At 36.0% G+C, this 19,917-nt stretch overlaps 1 protein-coding gene and 1 non-coding gene across 16 annotated transcripts in view; both read right to left on the bottom strand.

The window, feature by feature from the left end:
- Abi1 (abl interactor 1) overlaps positions 1-19,917 on the bottom strand; it is a 98,988-nt gene that overhangs the window by 56,561 nt on the left and 22,510 nt on the right. For all 15 annotated transcript variants that reach the window (XM_020160600.2, XM_074056458.1, XM_074056462.1 and 12 more), the window contains exon 2: positions 12,701-12,868. In XM_020160600.2, the coding sequence (XP_020016189.2) occupies positions 12,701-12,868 (168 nt within the window). The remainder of the gene's footprint in view (positions 1-12,700; positions 12,869-19,917) is intronic.
- Positions 7,425-7,560, bottom strand: LOC141417673 (small nucleolar RNA SNORA75). The gene has a single exon (XR_012442321.1). It is a non-coding gene; the product is annotated as a small nucleolar RNA SNORA75 (small nucleolar RNA).

Below are 19,917 nucleotides of genomic sequence, written 5' to 3'. Positions count from 1 at the left end.
CTCTGGAAAAAAATTTGGAGGCTACTTAAAAAGCTGGACATCGATCTACCATTTGATCCAGCAATACCACTCTAGGGGATATACCCAAAAGACTGTTACTCCAGAGGCACCTGCACATCCATGTTTATTGCGGCACTATTCACAATAGCCAAGTTATGGAAACAGCCAAGATGCCCCAGCACTGACGAATGGATTAAGAAAATGTGGTATCTATACACAATGGAATTTTATGCAGCCATGAAGAAGAACGAAATGTTATCATTCGCTGGTAAATGGATGGAATTGGAGAACATCATTCTGAGTGAGGTTAGCCTGGCTCAAAAGACCAAAAATCGTATGTTCTCCCTCATATGTGGACATTAGATCAAGGGCAATCACAACAAGGGGATTGGACTATGAGCACATGATAAAAGCGAGAGCACACAAGGAAGGGGTGAGGATAGGTAAGACACCTAAAAAACTAGCTAGCATTTGTTGCCCTTAATGCAGAGAAACTAAAGCAGATACCTTAAAGCAACTGAGGCCAATAGGAAAAGGGGACCAGGAACTAGAGAAAAGGTTAGATTAAAAAGAATTAACCTAGAAGGTAACACCCACGCACAGGAAATCAATGTGAGTCAATGCCCTGTATAGCTATCCTTATCTCAACCAGCAAAACCCCTTGTTCCTTCCTATTATTGCTTATACTCTCTCTACAACAAAATTAGAGATAAGGGCAAAATAGTTTCTGCTGGGTATTGAGGGGGGGAGCGGGAGGGGGTGGAGTGGGTGGTAAGGGAGGGGGTGGGGGCAGGAGGGAGAAATAAACCAAGCCTTGTATGCACATATGAATAATAAAAGAAAAAAAAAAAAAGCCCTTTATGCCAGGCTAAGAACTATTTCCAGACTTTGAAACAAGGTTAGGCTACTGTGAAGACTCAGAATTACATCAGGAGGTTTGAGCTATAGTTCAGATAAATGTCTTACAGGAGGAGACTCCTAAACTAGCTGTTAATAATCAGTCTGTAAGCATAGTTCCAAGGCTCTTTTTACAAAAAAAGTTTTTATTCTAAGTGAGATAAGAATAATCCCTTCTTATATGGTTAACTAGGGTACAACAAAGAAGTGGTTTAGTTCAAACTCTGTAATCAACAGGAAGTTTGTTTCCTAAATAGATTTAAGATAGAATGTGGGCTTGGGGATTTATCCTTCCAAAAAGCATATTGAACAGAAATGGGATAATTGGCTGTTTTCCATGAATATAATAAACAAAGCCTCCAATTTCCAAAATATACTATCTTTTAATTCAAGGCCCAATTAAATCAATCCGCCATCTGATGCTTCAGGAAGACTGATACTTCATTTCTGCCAAGAATGTTGCTCAGACTCAAGAGTGGTAGTTCTAGCACTTGGCAATACTTAGGTTTGAACTCAGGGTCTCATATGTGCTAGCAGGTGTACTACCACTTCACTCACTCCACAGCCAATGGCTACTTTTTTTTGTACTGGGCTTTTTGAGCTTGCCAGGCAGGTGCTTTACCACTTGAGTCACACCCTCAGTCCCCCAGACTGAGGATGCCTTCTAATAGCATTGTAGTTCCTAGCTATCTACAACTTTAGACAAATCTTTTATTTCTCTGGGAATCAGTGCCATGAGCTATAAAATCAGACAACTAAACAAAATGACCTAGTGACCCTTCCGGCTTGAAATTCCATGATTTGAGCAAAGTCCAAAATTGCCAATGGAATGGAAATCCTTATGGACATTGCTACTCATTCTACCAAGCAAAGACTTTAATTGTGATAAAGTTCAGAAAGTGAATGGTTTGGAAAATTTTAATCATTACTGACTTCCTCCACGTACTGCTTTCTATATTTTCCATGAAAAATTTCTGGTACTTACATATAACAACTGTGTCACAAGAACTGTAAGAATAGACTAAATAAAAAACAAAACCCCTACAAAATGAGAAGTACTGGCTGTAGAAATGAAAGAGAGTTCTTTACCAAAGAAATCAACTAGGATTTGGTAACAATTTATCCAAGAAAGAAAAAAAGGAAGGAGTGGGAAAATAACATTAAAATAGAAAACTTTATAACTATAAGGCATTCTAACAGACAAAAGGTCTTTTCCCACAACAATTAAAGAGTTGTTTTATGCAAGTACTAATACAATTTAGTATTTTTTGGTTTGAAAACTTTTTGAAACTGAACTTATAACAGGTTATGATTCTAAATTACAAGATTATGTCCTAATTGGCACATAATCTATGCTCCATTAAAGGTCTATAAAGCAGAATTTTAACTAAAAACACCCTTTCTAGCATGGAAGGTTAAGACTGAAATGCATCCCTCACAAAGCTCTGAGAAATTCAAAACAAATTTTTTAAACTACTTCTGAGTTTCCTCCTTTAGGGACTGAAGAAAAACAATGTGGAGCAGCAAGGAAATATGCTTTTTACTTCCCCAATTAAGAATATAGCACAAGGAACCCTCTTACACCGTTGGTGGGAATGTAAACTAGTACAACCACTCTGGAAAAAAATTTGGAGGCTACTTAAAAAGCTAGACATTGATCTACCATTTGATCCAGCAATACGACTCTTGGGGATATACCCAAAAGACTGTGACACAGGCTACTCCAGAGGCACCTGCACACCCATGTTTATTGCGGCACTATTCACAATAGCCAAGTTATGGAAACAGCCAAGATGCCCCACCAATGACAAATGGATTAAGAAAATGTGGTATCTATACACAATGGAATTTTATACAGCCATGAAGAAGAATGAAATGTTATCATTTGCTGGTAAATGGATGGAATTGGAGAACATCATTCTGAGTGAGGTTGGCCTGGCCCAAAAGACCAAAAATCGTATGTTCTCCCTCATATGTGGACATTAGATCAAGGGCAAACACAACAAGGGGATTGGACTATGAGCACATGATAAAAGCGAGAGCACACAAGGGAGGGTTGAGGATAGGTAAGACACCTAAAAAATTAGTTAGCATTTGTTACCTTTAACGCAGAGAAACTAAAGCAGATACCTTAAAAGCAACTGAGGCCAATAGGAAAAGGGGACCAGGAACTAGAGAAAAGGTTAGATCAGAAAGAATTAACCTAAAAGGTAACACACACACACAGGAAATCAATGTGAGTCAACTCCCTGTATAGCTATCCTTATCTCAACCAGCAAAAACCCTGTTCCTTCCTATTATGGCTTATACTTTCTCTAAAACAAAATTAGAAATAAGGGCAAAATAGTTTCTGCTGGGTATTGAGGGGGTAGGGGGGAGAGGGAGGGAGGGGACGGAGTGGGTGGTAAGGGAGGGGGTGGGGGCAGGGGGGAGAAATGACCCAAACCTTGTATGCACATATGAATAATTAAAAAAAAAAAAAAGAATATAGCAGGGCACTGGTGGCTCAGGCCTATAATCCTAGCTACTTGGGAGACTGAAATTGAGCGGACTGATGTTCAAGGTCAGCCTGGGCAAATAGTTCTGAGACCTCCCCCTAATCTCCAAAATAATCAAAGCAAAATAGACTGGAGGCATGGTTCAAGCAGTAAAGCACCTGCTTTGCAAGCATAAAGCCCTGAGTTCAAATCCCTATCCTACCAAAAAAAAAAAAGAAAGATTATGTGCCCATAAAAGTCATTTCTACAAAGAACTGATAACCAGAATATACAGGGAGCTCCAAAAACTAAACTCCCCCAAAATCAATGAACCAATATAGAACTGGGCAACTAAACTAAACAGAACTTTTTCAAAGGAAGAAATCCAAATGGCCAAAAACACATGAAAAAATGCTCACCATCCCTGGCCATAAAGGAAATGCAAATAAAAACCACACTAAGATTCCATCTCATTCTTGTTACACTAGCTATCATCAAAAACACCACCAACAACAACTGTTGGAGAGGATGCGGGGGAGGGGGGAAGGAACCCTCATTCACTGCTGGTGGGAATGTAAGCTAGTACAACCACTTTGGAAAACAATATGGAGGCTTCTTAAAAAACTAAACATAGATCTGACATATGATCCTGCAATACCACTCCTAGAGATATACCCAAAGGAATGCAACTCAGGTTATTCCACAGGCACCTGCACACCCATGTTTATTGCAGCACTAGTCACAATAGCCAAGTTATGGAAACAGCCAAAATGCCCCAGTACTAACGAATGGATTAAGAAAATGTGATATTTATACACATTGGAATTTTACTCAGCCATGAAGAAGAATGAAATCTTGTCACTCTCAAGTAAATGGATGGAACTGGAGAACATCATCTTAACCAAAGTTAGCCAGGCTCAAAAGGCCAAAAATCGTATGTTCTCCCTCATATTCGGACTTTAGACCTCAAACAAATGCAGTAATATTATTAGACACGGGTCACACGCTAAGGGGAGAATGCATATAGAAGGAATAAGGAAAGGTAGGAAACCCAAAACTTGAAAGTATTTGATGTAGAGGAGCTTATATAGTAATCTTAAATTGACAAGAGGCCACTATGGGAAGGTGACCAGAAAGCAGTGAAGGGGTCTGGTAGAGATAAACCAATTCAGGTTGTAATACACATGTGCATGGAAGCAATGCACGTCAGACTTAATGCAATCAGACTTAAGTTCTGTTGAAGAGTTTTAAATATTTCAAGGTAACCTTATAAATGAAATGCTTCAATTTACTTAGTCACTTTAAACTTTTTATCCATGATTCTTAGTAAGTCAACTGATTAAGAGTTCTATTTTAAAATCTATTGGAAAAACTCTCTAATTATATGAATTAAAATATTTTCCACAAAAATATGGAAACTGAATTTGGTAAGCTACTTATTTATTTATCACAAAGGGTCTCGCTATATAACCAAGGCTGGCTGTCTCAGTCTCCTGAGTGCTAGACTTACAGGTATGGTACCACCACAGCTAGCTTGAATTTGGTAAGCTTTAACAGACTTACTAGAATACAAAGAACATACAGAGTTAAAGAGGAAAACTAATGTTAAATGTTTCATTATTGAAGAAACAGATATAGGCAGTCCTTGTTTTGCACGGTTCTGATATGCATCAATTTCAATTACCACATTTTAGTTAAATAATACCAGTTCCAATAGCATAGTTAAAATTTCAGTTACCACAAGATCTGTGAATAATTACAGTGAAGTACAAACTTTGCTGCTAACGTTTCAATCCACTAATCACCACATATATAACAGACGAGCAACATGACTAGTAACCAATTATGTCACTGTTTCACTGGTGAAATTATACTTGTGGTGCCTCTTTGCATCCCAATGATGGGCCATTGTGATATTTTACAAAAACAGTTACTAGAAAAAAGAGAACTGGCCAAAAACACAAAACCACAGCAAAGATATAAAAAGTGATAATGGTAGAAGTGAAATTTGAATTGAATGTAAATGGGTTTGTGGAATAAAGGAATGTTAACATTACTGCATTTGAGGGACCCTATGCAGTCAGAGGAACACTGTGAAATTCTTAACATAAATGAGGCGTCCTGTACTGTTTCTTCTTTGTATAAGAATGTTTATAAAAATTATTTCTTAAAAAAAAAAAGGTTGAGATAAAAAGGAAGATGACATTACAGAAAAAGTGATGTTCTAACTATTAGGAAATGCTCAGAAAGATTTCACAATTACAAAACCTCAAAGGATAAGATGTTAAGCGCTGTTGATCCACACTTAGAAAGAGGAATGGCAATTTGTCAGGCAGAGGAAAGGTGTTTGCTTCATAACACAACTTACTATACAATGAATAGGTGGCCTGCACGATCACTTTTTACAGTTTCCAACAACCATGAAAAGTAACAACTGCCTATACACTAAATATACAGTGATTCTCTGTTTATAATCCAATCATACAAAAACTAAGGTTCTATTATAGTTTTCCTAAGTCTCTTTTACCGAATAGCATTGTTTTAATTCTTTAAATATTTATTGCAAACCAATCACTTGCCAGGCATTGAGACATTTCACAATATCTCAAGACCCAGGATGGATCACTTTATAGTGGATTCTGTACTATATAGAATGCTGTTTTATCAAAGTTCCAGTCTATATCAACTGTTCTAAAATTCAAAAGGGAAATATGATATCACAAAATATTAAAACATTTTTGTGGTTCCATAAAATTACCATATGAAGCAACAATTCCACTTCTAAGTATAAAGAATAAAATATTTAAAAGCCAGGCATCGAGACATTTCACAAGATCTCAAGACCCAGGATGGATCACTTTATAGTGGATTCTGTACTATATAGAATGCTGTTTTATCAAAGTTCCAGTCTATATCAATTGTTCTAAAATTCAAAAGGGAAATATGATATCACAAAATATTAAAATGTTTTTGTGGTTCCATAAAATTACCATATGAAGCAACAATTCCACTTCTAAGTATAAAGAATAAAATAATTAAAAGCAGGGTGTCCAAGGTATATTCATAAACTCAGCTTCATAATATTATTTACAACAGCCAAAAGGTAGAAAGAACCCAGTGTCCACTGACAGATAAACTATGTGGTATATAACACACTGGAATATTACTCACCTTTAAACAAAGAAGGAAATTCTGATACATGCTATAACATGGATGAACCCTGAGGACATTATGCTAAGCAAAACAAGTCAGTCACAAAAAGACAAACACAGCATGATTCCATCTATGTGAGGTACCTAGAGTAGTCAAATCCATAGAAATCAGAACTACAATTGTGCTTGCAAATGACTGGGGGAGGGGTGTCAGTGAAGGATGGAAAGTTAAGTGTTCAACAAGTACAGTTTTATTTCAGGATGAAAAAAGTTCTAGAGATGGATGGTGGTGATCGGTTGCACAACAACATAAATGTATTTAATGTCACAGAATTATATACTCAAAAATGATTAAAATGGAAAACTTTATGTTATGTATATTTTAACCACAACAGTAAAAGAAAAGAAAAATGCAAAAGGTTTTTTTTTTCTTTTTTCACACATACAAAAGCCCAAGGAATTCATTACTACCAGACTAGCACAATACTTCATGTTAAAGTTTGGATACCAGAGGAATAAAGACCACCAGAACTGTGGACTATAAAATAATTCCCAATAAATCTGAAATGACTTAAATTATATAAAGTGTATTTCCCAATGAGAAACGGTAACTATGGGTTGGAGGGTATCTCAAGTAGTAGTGTCTGCTTTGGTAGCATGAAGCCCTGAATTCAAACTCCAGTCCCATCAAAAAAAAAACAAAAACCAGAAATGAATAAATATAAAGGAATTGTTTTCCTGATATTAAATCTCTTTAATAGACAGTTCTTTTAAAAGTGAACGAAGCATTGCAAAGTTTAAGACATACATAAAAGGAAAATACATGACACTAACAGCATCAAGACACAAGACAAGTGGAGTACATTGTTGTAGTCTTTTTTTTCCTTTTTTTTTTCCACAATGTCTCACAAAATAGCCAAATATACCTCTCCAAAAGCAGAAGGTAAAGTAATACTAGTTCTGTGAACTGTCTCTTCATCTCATGCAAATCCATAAATGCCACCAGTTGACAAAAAGGAGCTCAATGAGAACACCTGTTGCATAGTCTCAATATACTCCTTATCATTGTCTATCTTCAGATGTTAACGTAAAGATGTTTATCTGAAGCCTAAAATGAATAGGAACAAACAAATGAAAGACAGAGAAGCCTAGTGGGAGGAGGGACAGAACAGAAAAATGGAAAAGAGGGAGAAATAAAAAATAGTTACAGCTCAACAGTCCTCCCCACCCAAAAAAAAAAATATATTAAAAAGGAATTGTAAGGAGGAGAAAGAAAAAGGAGATAAAGGAAAAAACATAATGCAAAATATCCTTGATAAAAGTAGTTTCCTAATGATAAAGGGTTCAGTTCATCAACATAACAAGTCTAGGCATTTATACACTTAATAACAAACCCTACAAAGTATACAAAACAAAAAAATAATGAAAACCAAAGAGAAATAGCCTTATCCAAAATTATAGTTGGAGATATCAACATGCTTTCCTCAATAACTGACAGAATCAGTAAAGATACAGAAAAATAATGTTATCAACCAACTTGACCTATTGAGATTTACAGACCTGCTGTCCAATTGCAGGGAAATATACATTCTTCTCAAATACACACAAGACATTCACCAAGAGAGACCATATTTTGTGCTATACAAATATTCTTAATAAATCTGAAAGGACTCTTGTACAGCCAAGATATGGAACCAACATAACTTTCCATAAATGGAAAAAGAAAATAGGAGGGATGTGTATGTGTGTACAGGCATAATATATGTTGAATATTATTCAAGCTTAGAAAAGAAGGAAATTCTTCATTTTGCAATATGACACAATAGATAAACCTGGAAGACATTATGCTTAAATGAAATAAATAACTTAGGCACAGAAAGACAAATACTGAATGATCTCTTTTTTGGGGGGAGAGGGCAATACTGGGGGTTGAACTCAGAGTCTAATGCTTGCTAGGCAAGTGCTCTCCACCAGCCCTAAAATATTGGGATTGGTTTTTACCTTTGACTTTTTTTTTAAATCTAACTTTTTTAAGATGTGAAATATTAAAGTCAAGTTCAGAGAAGCTGAGATTAGTCAGGGACTAGAAAGTGGAGAAAATGGATAACAGATGGTCAAAGGGTACAAAGTTTCAGTTATTCAGGATAAATAAATTCTGGAGATCTAATGTACAACATGGTGACTACAGTCAATAATATAATATCATTTATTTGAAATTTGCTGAGGTGTTCTCACCATACAAAAAGGCCGTTCTACAATGTTATTATACATATCAAAACATGCTGTGTATCTTAAACATATATAACCTTCATGTGTCTTAAGTTGGAAATCATTAAGTTGGAAAAAACAAACCTAATTAAGTAACCAAAAAAAAAAAAAATTCAAACAGCTGGAGATGTGGCTCAAGGAACAGAGCACCTGCTTTGCAAGCATAAAGCCCAAAGTTCAAACCCCTGTCCCCGCCCTCCACCCCCCCCCAAAAAAAAAACCTATACAAAGTATATTTGACCACTTTCTGACCATTATGTATTGAAACTAGAAATCACTAGCAGAAATGTCATTGCAGGCCAGGCGCCAGCGGCTCACACCTGTAATCCTAGCTACACAAGAGGCAGAGATCAGGAGGATTGTGGTTCGAAGCCAGCACAGGCAAATAGTGCCATGAGACCCTATCTTGAAAATACCCGTCACAAAAAAAAAAAAAAAAAAAAAGGACTGTTGAGTGGCTCAAGGTGAAGGCCCTGAATTCAAGCCCCAGTAACACAAAAAAAAGTCCTTGCAAAACCCCAAAATATTTGGACTAACACATTTCCAAATAACCCCTAGGTCAAAATGAAATTTAAAAGAATTAAAAATTATTTTGAATCAAATGAAGATGAAAGCATAACACAGCTAAATCTATCAAATACAGCTAACATGCTATTTAGAGAGAAATTTGAGATCTAAACACCTATATTAGAAAAAACATTTCAAGTCAATGACCTTGGCTTTCATCTTAAGAAAATATAAGCCAGCAGTAGCTCAAGTTTGCAATCCTAGTTACTTGGGAGGCAGGTATCAGAAAGATCGAGGCTGAAGGCCAGCCCAGAGAAAAAGTCTGCTATGGGCGCAGTAGCATACACTTATTTTCTCCAACTACACAGGGAAGCACAAATGAGAGGATCACTGTCCAGGCCTCCCAGGCATCAAGTAAGACCCTGTTTCAAAAACAAACCAACACAAAAAGGTCTGGTAGAGTGTCTCAAGTGGTAGAGTGCCTGCCTAGCAAGCATAAGCCACTGAGTTTAATCTCCAGTATCATAAAAATAGAAAAAGTGTAAAATATGAGAAAATTATTCCCAAGATAAACAAATAATAGACAACAACAGAAAATGAAAATCAATGCAGTGGAAGGCAAAATCAATATAGAAAACTAATAAAAGCAAAAGATGCTTTTTAGACCAGTAAAATTATAAATTGGCAATACTAGTTAGTTATAAAAGAGAGAAGTTGAAGACACCAATAGTCATTGTTAATGAGTAATGTGACATCACTTGAGTCTACAGATATTAAAAGGAATGTGGGATTGTTATAAATGGCTTTATACAAAATAGATCCCACAACTTAGGTGAAATGATTAAATTCCTGGGAAGATAAAAAGCATACTCAAAGCTGGGCACTGGTGGCTCACGTCTATAATCCTAGCTACTTGGGAGGCTGAGATCAGAAGACTGAGGTTCAAGGCCAGCCTAAGCAAATAGTTCAGGAAACCCCATCTTCAAAATAACCTCAGCAAAATGGACTGGAGGCGTGGCTCAAGGGATAGAGTGCCTGCTTTGCAAGCAAGAAGTCCTTAGTTCAAACCCCAGTTCCATCCATCCCCCCAAAAAAAGCTTACTTAAGAACAAACACATAATTGGAATAGGCCTGTATCTACTAAACAAACGGGATACGTAGTTAAAAACCTTTCTACTGAGAAAACTAAAGGTCCAGAGAGAATATTGCAATATTGCCCAACAGTCTATAAAACCAGCAATACACTGACAGCAAAATCAAAGACTTTACAAAGAAAGAGCACTATAACCAATAACCAATAAACCTCAAGACCACAGAAGCAAAAATTCTTAACAAAATTCTAGCAAATTAAGTGTACTAATCTATGAAATTAATGTCACTGTCAACTGGGTTATATTCCCAGAGAGCAAGAACATTTAACATTAAAAATAACAAAACAAAATAAACCTTATTTTTAGTCTATTTATAATAGACTAAAAATAAGTATATTTCTTTCAACAGATGTACAAAAAGCATTTAACAAAATCCATAATCTATTCCTGATAAGACTCTCAGTAAACTAACTACTTTGGAGAACAATTTAGCAGTTTCTTTATGAAGTTGGACAGGTTCTTATACCAAGTGAACTATTTACTCAGAGGTATATACCACAAGAAACAAAAGCATTTAACATGTAACGATCTACACAAATGTTCATATAAGTTTTATTTGTAATAGCCAAAACAAGAAAGTAATCCAGATTTCCTACAGCATGTGAACAGATATACAAAATGTATAATAATAGAAACCAATAAAAAGTGAATTCTTTGGTTGGCAGAGTGCCTCAAGTGATAAGAGCACTTGCCTAGCAAGCATGAGGCTCTGAGTTCAAACTCCTGTACCATTAAAAAAAAAAAAAAAAAAAAAAACTGAATTCCTTTTACATGCAACAAATGGATGAATCTCAAAATGATTATGATGAGTCCAAGAAGCCAGACCAAAAAAAGGAAGAAAGTATACAGTGCATGACTCCATTTATACATTTAATCCTACAAAATGTAAACTAATCTACAATAACAGAAAGCCTGAGGATAGGGAATTGGAAAAAAGGACTACAAAAGAGCACATGCTCTTTAAATTGAATGTGTTCATGGTCTTACGGATGGATATGTTTATGTCAAAATCTGTAAAAAAAACTGTATAGTTTAATTAGGTACAATTTATTTTACCTCAGAAAAGCTATTAGGCCAGGCATGGTGGTACACACCTATAAATCTCAGCTATTTAGGCAGCTAAGGCTGGAGGATACTGAATTGGAAGCCAGCCTAGGTAACTCAGTGAGACTGTGTCTGAAAATAAAATTTTAAGGAAGGGTTGAGGATACAGTTCAGTAGTCTAGCATGCATAAGGCCCTGGTTCAATTCCCAGTATCACCGCAAAAAAACAAAAAAAGCTTTTAGAAAAGAAGGATGGTGGTAACAGTTAAACAACAACATGAATGTACTAAGTGCCACTTAAAATATGATTTAACTGGTCAATTTTGTTATATTTATTTCACTACAATTTTTAAAAGAATGTAAGAAAAAAACAAACAGCAGGAGCCAGGCCTGGTGCGACATGCCTGTAATTTCAATACTCAGGAAGATAAGGCAGGTTCCCAAGTTCGAGTCTACATAGTGAGATCGTGTCTCAAAACCAAAACAAAACAAAAACAGGGCTGGAGACATGGCTCAAGTGGTAGAGCACCTGCTCAGCAAGCACAAACCCATGAACTCAAATTCAGTACCTCAAAAAAAAAGGATGGGGTTATTTGAACTCAAAACTAAGGTAAAATGGCTATAAATTAGTCAGCAAATAGATGAACAGGAAACCGTATTTCCAGGTTACCTACAGTCATCACTGCATTATACTTTTGTCTGTGATGGACTTCATACTCACCTAAGATTGTAACAGAGCCAAAAAACTCCTACTACTTAGTGATGCCCTAACATCCTAGCACAATGCATTACTCATATTTTGTGATGCTGATATAAGTACTTCCACTGTACTTCCAGTCATATAAAAGGATAACACATATATAATATTTGATATTGATATTAAATGACTATGTTACTGGATTATGTACTTACTATACTATTTATCACTAAAGTATACTATTTACAATAAAAAAAAAAAAAACTTTATGTAAAACGGGATGTCATGTTAAGCCAGCCTCATACATTTTGTGCTTACAGGTCCTAACTGCATCAAAAGGCAAAATCCAGTGATCAATTTATGTATCATATAGGTTTGTGTAAGCACTCTCGTGATGTTCATCTAACAAGTTTCTCAGAATGCATCCCTGTTGCTGAGTAGTGACTGTGGTTAGACATATGCCACCGTAAGAATAAATGTGAATTTAAAGAGTTTTACAATCTGTACCTGTGAGATATGATTGATGGAAGACTCCATTCTCCGAAGCTGAGAGGCTTGGATGTCCAGCAATTGGAGTACATTGTTGGCCAATGCATTTATTTGATAAGCAACACTAGCTAGAGATTGGGTTGTATATGCTTTGGTCTCTTCTAAAGCTTTTCTCTTGTCTGTAGCCTGAAATAAGAACAAAAACAACCAATTTGGTTAACATACACTAAACACATACTCTATAGAAAGGCAAAATATGTATCTTAATTTAAAATATAGTCAATAAAAAAAAAACTTTTCTACAAATCTGAAGATAGTCTCGGGACACTGCATTAAGTTTATACACAGACAACTGCTTTTTAAAATACTGACCTTGTAATACTGCAACATTGCTAAATTCACTAACTTCAGCCACTTTTTTGTAGATTCCTTAGGGTATAGATATAGACAATCACATTGTCTGTGACTAAAAACAATGTAACTTCCCCCTTTCCAATCTGTATGTTTTGTTTCTTTTTCTTGCTCTATTATACTAGCTAAGAATTCTATTACAATGTATGAACAGAAATAGGTGTTCCCAACATTAATATAGCCAACGATGTAACTCAATGGTAAAGCGCTTGTCTAGCATGCACAAGCCCCTGGGTTTGATCCCCAGCACTGAAAAAAACAAATACAAAAAAATCTGCAGAACGCAGATGCCCTTTTAAGAGGCTATACAAGTACTCTTCTGTTCTTAATTTATTTATAAAGCTAGGTATGTGTAATCTTGAATTAGATTTGGTTATTTGCAATCAATCATTGTATTCTAGAATTTCACCTGCCTATTTTTTTAGTTCTCAGGTACAAGATGAACCCTCACCCTCACCCTCACACACACACACCCCTCTCCACCCCCAGAGTGGGAGAAACCAGGAGTGGAGACACAAGCCTGAAAGCTGAGATTAGGCAGGGAGACACTTGTGAAACAGAAGTTGGAGAATCTAGAGTTTGAGACCCACATGGACTACATACTAAGGGTAGCCAGAGCTTCATCGTAAGACACTGTCTCAAAAAAAACAGCTTTGAACTTGAATTAAAATCTATTTATCCTTTCCTCACAGGCATAAAGTTATAATTTTTTCCCAGATTCCCTTATTTTACGATCACATAACTAAGTATTGTCAATGAAATGCAAGTATAAATGTTTCTAAAACTTCCCATTCATATTCTGATGCAATAAACAATAAAGTGTTTAAATAAAAACAATACTTTATACGGTTTCCATTTTAAATTTAAAATATTTAAGATTAAATAAAAGTTAAAAAATTTTTTTCTTGCCATATTTCAAGTATTCAATAACCACATGTGAACTGTGACTACTGGAGCATATAGTTCTCTTCACAGTTAATTTCCTCTAAGATGTGAATTTGAAATTTAAATCTGAACAAAATTTACTATTGCCATACATTTCAAGGTTGTAAGTAGTATCCAAGAGGTGGTTTTCCTCCCCTGAGTATTTTTCCTATGTAACTTCCAAGCAACTTTAACATGTTCCAAGGGTCATACAAAATGGACTATAAACTACATGACAAACAATCAGCATTTCCAAGGAACTAAAATAGATGTGGTTAATTATAGCAATCTTCCCTGCAGTCTAAATACTCCTAATTAATTGCTCTAGGAGTTGACATGTAATATGAATATTATTTGCCATCATTGTTTTATGCCACAGATGAAGTTTGCTTAAAATGGAATTAAACATAATCACCTGTAAAAGACAAGCTAGTTATTTGATAATGTAGTCATATTCAGTTTGATAAATTCACATTTTGATTTTGTTTGCAAAGCTTGTATCTGAAAGGCATTAAACATTTAGTTTCACTGATTTCTTTAAAATGAACCCAGAATCCTTTCTATAGATAGTATCTTTAAAATGAAATATCTGCTTTGACATGGATTATTTTGATATTATAGGAAATACCATATACTAAGACAATCATTTTGTGCTCCTTAAATCTTATCTCTTCAAATCTAACATTGTTTTGATATATTTAATGTACTTATTCATTTTACAAACCATTTTCTTTCAAATTACCAGTACAGTATTTTAACTGCCATAAGTAAGTTCCAAACAGCAACCCACAAGCTAACTTTGAGAGTACCATTTCTAACTGAGGGTCCTACTTTATTAAAAGTACCATTTCTAAGTGAGGGCCAGACTTTAAATAAATATGTCTATGTCTTACATAAAAAACAAAGCCTAAATCTAGTACATATACTATAATACTGGTCTGTATAAAAACACTGTAAAATAATAGTAGACTTAAAATGTTGTTTCTTACTCATTTTGAACCCTTCTTTAAAGTCTACTTAGAGTACATGAAACAATTTGCTTTCTTTGGGGAATAATAATCTCTCCCCTAATCACAAGTTGTCTAAAGAGTCTAGGTACTAAAACATGGGTCTCACATGCATTTAAAACTAAATTTTTTAAAAGTTTTCTGCCATCTTGCTTTCCATCTTTAAATTTCTTCATATTTTTTCTACAAATGTCATATCTATCACACTACATCTATCTTATAACTTTCAACTTTCCTCTATTCCAAGCTCAAATTTCTCCAGTTTCAAAAAAACCCAAAAACCTTTATATTTGTTTTATTTTTTTCTGTATGGTTCAATAGCCAAAAACTGTTCACAGCTCCTTAAAACAGAACATGCCTAACCCTGACTTTTTTTCCTTTCAAAATATAGATACTGTTTTAGAAATCCAGGCTAGGTATCTTAACAGAAGGACCTACAATCTAGATTTATCTGATTGTTTTCTCATGGTTAGAGTCAGATTAAACATAGTGGCCAGAATACTATATAATTAATGCTATGAACATCCTACTACAGTTGATCCATCTTTTAAAGTAATACTTATTTCTAGGACTATCTTCCAAGCTGCCAACACCAATACTGCAAATGTTGATGCTAGTACCTTCTTCATTTTGTGAGAAGATATTAAAAAAAAAAAAAAAAAAACTGAGCCAAAAACCAGAACTGTATTCTTTCTTTGAATGGCCTTTAAATGGTTTGTCGATCAAAAGATGGAGGCTGCAATAATCTAGTCAATCCACCAGGAAAAATAGCCAAATATGCACAGGCACAAAGCATGACAACTGCGACAGAACTGCTGCCTTGCTGAAAGCTTCTTCTTTTTTTTTTTCTTTTCTTTTCTTTTCTTGAGACAGAGTCTTGCTATATGGCCCATGCTGGCCTGGAACTTGCCACGTAGCTCTGGTTGACCATAAATACTCCAAAGTGCTGGGATTATAGTTATATGCCAGGATGCCTCCTTTGAAAGCTTCTTAGGGACATTCTTAATTATAAAATGAACCCAGCTCCATGGAAGGAAGGAGGTTCTCAAAATTGGATAAATACAATATATAAGAAACACTTCTTGGTCTAAGGGCCTGTTTTGGAGTTTGGGGAGGAGTGTTTTTTGGTTTTTTGAGCAAGGTTCTTGCTATGTAGCCCAGGTTGGCCTCAAAGCCTTGATCCTCTTCCCTCTGCTTTCAAAGTGCTAGGTTATAGGCGTGCGCCACCAAGACTAGCAAGGGCCTTTTTTTAAAAGTATGCATGAATGGGAGTTCAAAGGTCACTCTGGGCTACTTACTGAGACCATGTTTCAAAAACAAAATAATATTAATATGCTAATATTAATAGCAAAGATAAAATTTCAAGTGCTAATAATGGGCCCAATGTTATTAACAAATAAGCCTATTAAGTATGAACAGGGTTTAGGGTATACAAATACTCAGCTGCCTAGCTACCATTTAAAGGACCCAATTTTCTTCAACAAAATTCCTAATCCAATAAAAGTGAAAACTAAATAAAAAGAATCCTACCAGGTTATTACAAGTATCCAGCAAAAAGAATAAATTTTTCACATAAACATTTAGGTTGAGACATTTCACCATAAGCTTTAACACAGCTCCTCCTTACCACCTAACTACTTAAGCAACTGCTAAGTGGCCTAGGAGTTCCTTCATTCAAAACAACAGAAAGGGAAGTCTCTGTGGCCTGTTGTGTCTGTTTTGATGGACAAGAATGGAAGCTGTGGCACTACACTCTTTTTTTTAGTTGGAGAGCTAACAAAACAATTAACTGTTCCTACACTTATTGTATAAAATTCCAAATTAAACTATAATGTAGGGTATGTTTTTAAACCTTTACAAGTCAGTTTTTATCCCCTGGACATTTCCAGTAATTAGACAAATCAGCTCTAAATTTTAAGTCTTACCATAATGACAGCGTAGACCAGTAACATTTTCCCCAAACTAATTTATCATCCTGAACCACAACACTTACATTTTTTAAAAAGTCACAACCTAAAAACCCAGTTCTAGAAAGAACTACATTTTAAAACATAATTAGTTACATATGTAAGTATTATTGATAGACAATCTCTCTCTTTCCTTCCAATTATTCCTTTTACATTACCTAATTATCATTTCATATAATTTTACTTCTTCTTTTTTTAATTTTCTTGGTAGTAACTAGGGTTTGAATTCAGGGCCTCTAACCACTCTACCACTTAAGCCGTGCCCTCAGCACTATAATTTTATTTCTTCTTTAAAGAAATTAAATTCTAAGAGCCATAATGATCAAGAGTAAAGCTTGAAGCCAGGTGCTGGTGGTTCACATCTGTAATCCTAGCTATTTGGTGGGAAGATGGAGGTTCCAGGGGTGGGAACGACAGGGGGAGAGTCTATGAGATCCCCCCTCATCCCCGAACTCAGTGGAGAAAAGCTGGGTGTGGTGGCATGTGCCCATCAACCCAGTGGTGGTGAGAAGCATAAAATAGGAGGATTGTGGTCTAAGCCAGTCCAGGCAAAAAGCAAGACCCTATCTCCAAAATAACCAGAGAGGAAAAAAAGGGTGAAGGTGTGGCTCAAGCAGTAGAGACCTGCCTAGAAGTGTAAAGCCCTGAGTTCAAACACCAGTACCACAAAAAAAAAAAAAATCATATATTCAAACACCATATAGTCAATAAAAATTAGACATTTACCAGTAAGGAAGGTGCAACAAGTCCGAATTCAAACTGGGAAGCAGAATCATGACTGTTTGTGGAAGAAAGAATTTATTTGGGCTGAAGGTCAAGTATTCAAGTGGCAGAGGTAATAAAGGTCTTCCAAGAGGAACAATCGAACATCAGAGAATCATCAAATCAGCCAATGTGAGAAAGTAAATGTGCAGCTGTAGAAATGGGATTGCAAAAAAAAAGGCTCACGGGGGAAGCTGTGCCTCTGTAGGTCTGCCAAATGAGTAATCCTGATGCTACCGTTGGCCAAATAGTCAGCAGTCAGGAAAAAAGGAGCTGAAGACAGAGCAATGATCAAACTGGAACCCACCAGCGCCTCTGCGTCTCTTACTATATCTAACCAGAAAAGCCTTTAGAGGCTTTTGTGTTGCTTACACAAATTCCTCTTTTGGCTAATTCTAACCTTGTGTGTTTGGCAACCATATAGGGAAGGAGATTATGAGAAACATAGCTTCAGCTTAAGTAAACAGAAAAAGTACAAACCACCACAGCACACTCTGTCAATATGATATACATATATATCTCTTCTAGCCATATGAAACTCATGAGTAAAGACAACAGCAGAATCATGTCTAACATGACACAAATATCCCCTATATGACCAAAAAATATACTAACTCCCTAAAAGAATAGTCTAATTTCTTTTCAGGCAACATTCATTCCTTTCTAGCTAGCTGAAGTGCACTTCCCTTTTGATCTCCTCTAACTTAAGAACTGAAATATAAGTACCCACTATTAACATATCTTAAGTTAGATACAGTATAGGAAATATGCAAAGAGGAGAAATGGTTAATGTATGTACAAATATTAAGGTATGGAAAAAATATCCATAAAGAGTTTTCACTCTTTAACTGGTCATAATTACAGTTCATGGTCTTACTTTTCTTCTCCTACTCTATTACATATTCCCTTTGCCCTCAGCAAGTAGCTCATCTGGTCATTGTTTTTGCCTGATGAGGTAACCCAAACCTTATCTGCCATGCCTATACTGTGTAATTATTTTGGGGAGGGGAGTGGTGGTATGAGACAGGGTCTCATTACACAGCCCAGGCTGGCCTCAAACTCCAGATCCCCCTGCCTCCACCTACAAAGTGCTGGGACTGCAAGCATGTGCACTGTGCCTGGCTTCCCATTAACTTTTATCATAGGACATAGGAGAGAGAAGAGACACTACACAAGACCTCTGGTACTCCAGACGTATTCCTCTTTACTCTTGACAATTTACATTTGACAATCAGACCATTCACTAATCCCCTGCTTTGCCTGTTAATTCACTGCCATGAGGGAACCAAAGTAGCCAGCTGTGCATCTTGCAGTTTAATCAAAACAATGCTATGTTCCCCAATAAGAACATGGAACTAAGAATGCTAATGATGTAGCATAGGCCAGAATAGTGGAGAAAAAAAGCAAAATTTTTGTTCAAAGATTATTAAGGATAATAAAGAGAAAAGTTCACTCCATTTCTACTCCTTGATTTGGAAACACAACCACTTACAGGTTGCTGATTCAGAGAATATACCACATTTCAGAGAAGATTATTCCAGCAAAGAGTTGCCACCCAGCTGGTAAAGTAAGTAATCTTCCAAAGGACATTATACTGTTCTATCAGTTCAGCTGCTTGAGAGTAATGAACACAGGAAGACATGAATGCCATGAACAAGTTTTCAATGCCACATTTCACTTGCCATACAATGAATTCCCTGGTGAGAACCAAAGTACCAGAAATACTATTAACATAAACAAGGCATTCTGGGGCTGGGGGAGTGGCTCAAGTGGTAGCATGCTTGCCTAGCAAGCGTGAGGCCCTGAGTTCAAGCCCCAGTACTACCAAATAAATAAATAAAATAAATAAAAACTTATCTTTAAAAAAATTAGTACATTCTGTAAAGCCCAATGAGTTTTGTCAGAAACAATGCAGGCAGGGTAAGCAAATCCTTATCTAGTGAATATAGCTATTTCAGTATGAGCAAAGTGCTCTCCTTTCTATTATAGAAGTTCCAATACAAGCAATCTACCACCTGATGTCCAGCTGGTCCCTCCAGAGGAATGCCACTATCTAAGGGGATCAGTGTGGCTCTCTGCCATTGGCAAGTTGATCATTCAGTAGTAGCAATAGCTAGGTCAGTCTTGGTGCATGTTACTAAGGGTACGTATAACCACAACACCT

Source organism: Castor canadensis, chromosome 15 (genome assembly GCF_047511655.1).
Source record: "Castor canadensis chromosome 15, mCasCan1.hap1v2, whole genome shotgun sequence".
Lineage (NCBI taxonomy): Eukaryota > Metazoa > Chordata > Mammalia > Rodentia > Castoridae > Castor > Castor canadensis.
The sequence above is the reverse complement of the archived record's forward strand: the minus strand, read 5'-3'. Positions and strand labels throughout refer to the sequence as shown.